Consider the following 6,387-nt stretch of genomic DNA (forward strand, 5'->3'; position numbering starts at 1 on the left):
CCCCTTGCCTCCCTGGCTCCTGGAGGCCCTCCTCCCCTCAGCCCCGCTGACCCTGTGCGGGCGAAGTTGGCCCAGTATCTCATCAGTCGTTGGGCAAAGGTTCTCTCCTCGACAGTGTAGTTTAGCGAGGGTTCCAGGGGGAGCCCGAAGATAAACTCGATCTCGTAGCCGTGGGGCACCCCCATCCAGAGGGGCCAGGAGAGCGTGGATGCACGGTGTTCAAAGATGTAGGCATAGACGCGAGCGCCTTGGGCAGCCAGTCGCCCAGCCAGCTGGGCTACGGGGCACACGACGTTGTGGTCGCCCACCACATCACTCATGGCCTCCCTCAGGCGCGCCGGGTCCTCAGGGTGCAGCCAGTCTGTGTAATGCAGGACCACAGCCTCGGCAGCCAGGTCACTTGCCTGGGGGACCCCGACCCGCACCCCGGCCAGGAACTGGGCCCGGCTGATGAGAGACTCGTTGTCTTTGCTGAAGCCTGGGGCCCCGTAAACCAGAAAATAGGATCCCTCATCCTTCACCACACCCACCAGCACCTGAGGGGACAGGACGGAGGGATGGGGAGAGGGGAAGCACAGACAGACAGGCAGACAGAAACAGATGGACAAAGAGCCAGAGAGGTGAACAGTTATAGACCCAGGACCAGGGAGGAAGAGAGTTCGAGATTGGGGAAGGGAAAGAGAGAAAGAGAAAATACACCCACATTTCCTTTCCTCTCTGTCCCACTGACCACCCTGGGATTGAGCCCTCAGGGGAGAGGAGCGGGCCATGGGGCCCAGAAGCCTGGGCCTTTGGGAGTGGGTTTTGAGGAGCCCTCATGCCTGGGTCCCCACGGGGAGGGGCAGGTGAAGAACAGGCCTAGAGGAAGCAGCTCCACCCCCTCCAGCCACTAGTCACCTGCAGGCCATGGAAGTCTCCAGCATTGATGAGGGCTTCGGGCGTGTCACTGAGGAAGTCTCCATCCACCACAGGCACGAAGGAGAAGCGGAAGACGCTTTCCTGAGGCAGCACGTGCCACTCGTGGTCCACCAGATCCTGAGACGGCCGCGTCCGCAGGCAGGCCACCAGGTCTGTGTCATTGCCACCAGCCCCACCAGGCGGACAGCCCACGAGGCGGGCCAGCAGCGTGGCCCTGCGGCGGGCCTCTCCCACACCCACTGTGGCCCAGGGCCCATTGGGTGCCCCGCTCTGCAGCACGGCCCTGTGGAACAGGCCCCGGCTGGGTGGGGACAGCAGGTGCATGCCCACGGAGGCGGCACCTGCGCTTTCCCCAAACAGAGTCACTGACGTTGGATCCCCTCCGAAGGCTGCTACATTCTCCTGCACCCACTGCAGTGCCAGCCTCTGATCCAGTAGACCCACATTGCCTGGGGCCTCCCGGCTCCCCGGCAGGGCCAAGAAGCCAAAGGCTCCCACCCGGTAGTTCATGGACACCAGCACAGTCCCCTCGGCCTGGGCCAGGAAGCGACCATCATACACGTCCAGGGAGGAGGCCCCGCTGTAGAAGCCACCCCCGTAGATCCAGACGAGGACAGGGGTGGGGGACGCAGGCCGGGGGTACGGTGTCCACACATTGAGGTAGAGGCAGTCCTCGCTCAGCTCACGGTTGGGGTTCCACATCTCGGTGCCCTCAAAGCCGGGGTACAAGGTGTCTACATATTGGTAGCAGACTCTTTGGAAGGCTGTGGCATTCAGCACCCCTGGCCAGGGCCGCTTGGGCTCTGGTGGCAGAAAGCGACGGGGGCCCACAGGTGGCTCTGCGAAGGGGATGCCCAGAAAAGCAGAGACAGGGCCCCCAGGGGCCATTAGGCGGAGGCCCCGTAGCCGGCCCCCACGCACCGTCACCAGCAGCTCTGGGTCCTCTGAGCCCTCAGCCTCTGCCCCTCCTCCCAGGAGGAAGAGGAGGAGAAGGAGCGGGGAAGCCAGGGAGGGCGTGTGCAGGGGACACCACGGGGGCCTCATGGCTGCCAGGGCAGGCAGGCGTCTGCTGGGAGAAAGAAAGGCAGAGGGTGAAGGTTCAAAGCTGCCAGGAGGGAGAAGATGATTAGGTAACACTCTTGCCCAGGGGTTATCACTGAGCTGCAGAGGAGGTGGGGCAGGTTGGCAGAAAGGAGAGAAATGGAGGGAGGGAGGGAGACAGGCAGAGACAAGGACACAGACAGGGAGATGCAAGAGGGGACAGAGGTCAGGCACACACACATACACCCAGACGGACAAATGCAGGGAACAGAGACAGACCTGCAAAGCAATACCCTCCCCTGCCCCGCAGAAGACCCACCGCCCTCACTTCCTTCCCCCAGCTGGGTGGACTGCCTTGGGCCCAGTTCGAGCAGTGCGGGGCACCAGCACCAGAGGCCGAAGGCCACGCACAGTCCACCCGACAGAGGCGGGGCCCTCACTGACGGGAGGCGCCGACGGGGGAGCTTGAGGTGGCGTGAAGGCTCAGCCTCTCATGCAGTTGGCCAGGGCCGTACCCTGGGGGGGTGTGGGTTGGGCATTCAGGGTGTGGGAGTCGCAGTTCCCAGGGTACCCCAAATCCTGCCTACTCCACACCCTGCCCCACCCAGCCCCGCCTCATCCACTGTCTGACACAGCGCGTTTGTACCCGCGAATGCCCGTCAACTGCGCACCCCCCTCGCCTAGCCTCAGCCAACAGGCTCTCTAGCCCTGGCCCCACAGGACTCGAGTCCCCCATCCATCCGATGCTGCGGTGCACGCTGCTGCCAGCGGGGGGCAGTAAAGACCGAGAAAAGGACGGCGCTCCCCGCCCCGAGTCCAGGAGACGGGAACTTGGGGCGGGGGTCTGGGGGCTCGCGGGCATTGCCGAGGGGTCTGAAGGGCGAGGCGGGACGCCTGCGTTCTCGGAGCTCCGGAGATCCCCGGCTGCAGGGGCAGGGGCGCTATTTTGGGGCAGCAGCTGCTGCGGTTCCGGCATCTCCAGCCAAGGGATCAAAATTCCCCGGGTCGGAACTCCCCCCTCTCCCGCCGGTCACCCCTCACCCAGCCCTCGCCGCCCTGAGCTGGGGTGGTGGTGATGGAGATTAACTAGGAAACCCGAGTGGGGCTAATTATAACTCGGGGCTTCCGCTAAGCCTCCCCTTCCCCTAAAATAGAGACGGAGTCCCCGCGGGAGGGGGACGCCTGGGCCTGGGAGGGGGCTTCGGCTGGGAGCTGCGCAGGGGCGCTGGGGTCGCGGGATCCCGGAGGGCCCAGCCGGGCTCCAGGAACCTGCGCAGCTTGGATTCCGCCCCCAAGCAGGAGGCATCTTCCAGTGGCCCCAGACTTGGGGGCGAGCAGGGGCAGCGGCGCTCGGGGGTCCCCACAGGAATTCGAGAGCAGAGGCGGCAGCTGGCCCTGCGGGATGCTGTCTCCCGCGCGGGCAATCGTTAAGTATGCGGCGGTGAGGGAAGAGTTAAGGGTGAGTGTGGGGCGTCGGGGGGCGTCGCTGGGCAGGCCCCGGGGCGCGGTGGGCGTCCTGTTTGGGAGCCTGGGTCCCTCGGGGCGCGCACCGTTCCCGGGATGCGGAATGGGCCGCGGGCCGGAGGAGGGTCCTGGGCGGGGCGGGAGACTCACCTGAGGCGGCCGGGCCGGGCCGCGCCGGGAGCTGGAGGCGGCCGATGTTCCCCAGCGCAGGCTGAGCCGACTCTGACAGCCGCCGCCTCCGGCCCCCCGCACACACCCCCTCCGGGCCGCTCGGCGCCCCCGCCCGCCCCCGCCCACTGTCTCCGCCCCCGCCCCTCCCCGCCTCCCCGGGCTGCCACCTCCTCTCCCTCTCCCTCTCTCGGAGCCCAGACCCAGAGACCCCGGGGCCCAGACGCACTCCAGTGACAGACGCCGACAGACGGACAGACACGCAGTGACAGACACGACAGAAAGACCCTCAGCGGCGGAGCAGGACACCCACAGGGACAGACAGAAGGACAGAAGCCCGCGGAGACAGACACATGCAGACGGACAGTCTCATGCAGTGACAGCCAGAGACAAACGCAGTGACCGACATTCACAGACGGACGGACACACTTGGACACATTGACAAGTCGGGGCTGGGGGCCGAATAAATGAGCGTCCCTGGCCACGACAGAGCAGGGGTGGCATGGGAGGACCGGTACGTGAAAATGCGGTTGAGGACCCCCTCAGGGGCCCGAGTGGCACCGGTGGAGAAAAGGTGACACCTGTGAGAATGAGGATGTGAACATGAGATCACGAGGGGACACGAAGGGGACCCCCAAAGAGGGAGGAGACCCCCGGGGGGAGGGAGAGGTGACTCCGGGACACCAGACAGGGAAGGCCAACGTGGTGGCACGCGCGAGGCTGCGGGGTGAGGCCGCCGCCGCAGTGGAAACTTCCGGAACCCCCGCGGGTGGGTGTGCGCCGGTTCCCTGACGGGTGACCTCGGACTCCTCGTCACCAGGATCCGGTCGGGGCATGACATCACCACGCCAGGCTCTCATTGGCCGCCGCGCCCGGCCGGTGGGAGCGGCCTGGTCTGGGCTCGCGCAGCCTGGTCGGAAGGCCCTGGGCCGCACGGACCCCCAGGTCCCGCCCTGAGGGGGTCACCCATGAGGACGGTGCGGCCACGGCGGCGTCCCCGCGCGCGAAGTGAGGTGGAAAAAAATGGGTCTTGGTGTGCCCGCTCTAGCTCGCCGCGCGTAAGCGCCTTCCTCTCCCGGGGTAGCTAGCTCTGGAGCTCGCTACCCGCTCACTGCGTGGGAGACCGCCCGGCGCGGGCGAGCGTCGGGGTGTGCGTGCGTGCGAGCGCGCGGCGGTGCGGGGCGATGCGTGGGGCGGGCGCGTGCGCGCACGCTCACTCGGACGCCGAGCGCCCCGCAGCGTCCGACGAGGCCGTCCGCCGCCGCTAGGGGCCGGGTGGCACCGGGTCTCGGGGTCTCGCGAGGACCGCGGGATCCGCGGGAATCCAGAGACGTGCCAGGCCCTGGGCCGCTTGGTCTCGGCTCTATAAGATGGGCGACCCCCCTCCAGCCTACCCAACCGTCCCGCGGGAGCCGGCCTGCGCTGGGTCCACTCTCCGCTTTCGGGCGGCGGCCGCCAGGTGGCGCCGAAGGCAGCCGCTCCAGCCTTGGAAACTGGGATGGCCCATTAAAGGTCTTGGGGGTGATGGGGGCTTGCCTCCTTGTCACTCTCCTGAACGGGCTGTGCCATGCGGTCGCCTCACCTGACTTCTGTAGTCATGAAGTCCTAGGCCCGGGCCACGGAGATAGCGAGGTCAGGGACAGCTTATAGCCTGGGGTTGTCATGAACTAGTGATAGCTTAGAAGGTGAAAAGACGGCATGTTCTAGGAGTTGGCTCAGCAGAGACCTCCTCGGAGAGGTGAGTGCTGGCTCCTGCGCTTGGAAATGGCATCAGTGGGGCAGTACCTGTGGGGGAATCCATGGCAGGTAAGGGCAAGGCTGGTTGTGGAGATTTCCTTTTTTTTAAATTTAATTTAATTTAGTTTTTTATGCAGCAGGTTCTTATTATCTGTTTTATACATGTTGGTGTATACATGTCAATCCCAATCTCTCAGTTCATCCCCCCACCCCCACCCCCGCTTTCCTCCCTTGGTGTCTGTACATTTGTTCTCTACATCTGTGTCTCTGTGCCTTGCAAACTTGTTCATCTGTACCTTTTTTCTAGATTTGTGGAGTCTTCTGAAGCCAGTCAGAACTTTGTTTTGGCGGGGGTGGGGTGGAGTGGAGCTGGGGGTGGAATATGGAAGGTCGGCCAGTAGGAGAGGGAAGGGGAAGTTGTGCATGAAGACGCTTCAGATTCTGGGGCAGAAAGGGGATGCAGCCAGTTATGTCAATACCCTTCTCCGCCTTCCACAGGCATGGGGAAGGCAGGGGCAGGGCTGCACTAGGGAGATGGGAGGAAGGGCAGGCAGGCCTGGTAGGGGGTTAGGTTGGGATCTGAGGAGGGTATTCTGATCTTGGAGCCCCTACTGTGCTTCCCCAGGCCCTGGGTCAGGGAGGGGTCAGTTGAATGTCCAGCCAGAAGAATCTGCAAGTCTGCGTGGAGTCCTAGGGCATGCAGGCCCTGTGCCTGCTCGGGAGGTGCTGCAGAAGGAGGCCAGGGCTCTGCAGCCGCACACAGCTCTGGGAGATGCGCCGAGGAGACACGGTGTGTCCTCAGCTGGCAGTTTGTCCCAGGATTGTGAGCATGGAGGAGATCATGCAGATTGTGTCCGCATCTCAGAGAGTTTTAAAATTAGCAGCTGACCACTGGAGAGAGCCAAGATAAAGGATGCAGGTGTTGGGAGATCCACAGGGCATTGGAGCAAGCCCTGGACTGGGTTCTCAGTGTTCTGCTGACGGGCAGGGAGACCTCTGGAGGGGCCACACTCCTTGTCTGGGCCTCTGTTTCCTGACATATAAAAAGGTGGGGCTTCC

General features: G+C 64.4%; 1 protein-coding gene across 1 annotated transcript in view; it reads right to left on the reverse strand.

Annotated features, from left to right (window-relative positions):
• The window catches only part of ACHE (acetylcholinesterase (Yt blood group)), a 5,677-nt gene extending 2,033 nt beyond the window's left edge, over positions 1–3,644 (reverse strand). The window contains exons 1-3 of the mRNA XM_024745463.1: positions 3,574–3,644; positions 898–1,984; positions 52–536 (exon numbers count right to left, since the gene is read on the reverse strand). Coding sequence (XP_024601231.1) covers positions 52–536; positions 898–1,962 — 1,550 coding nt within the window. The 5' untranslated portion in view covers positions 1,963–1,984; positions 3,574–3,644. The remainder of the gene's footprint in view (positions 1–51; positions 537–897; positions 1,985–3,573) is intronic.
• Positions 3,645–6,387: the final 2,743 nt, after the last annotated feature.

Source organism: Neophocaena asiaeorientalis, unplaced genomic scaffold (genome assembly GCF_003031525.2).
Source record: "Neophocaena asiaeorientalis asiaeorientalis breed wild unplaced genomic scaffold, Neophocaena_asiaeorientalis_V1.1 scaffold461, whole genome shotgun sequence".
NCBI lineage: Eukaryota > Metazoa > Chordata > Mammalia > Artiodactyla > Phocoenidae > Neophocaena > Neophocaena asiaeorientalis.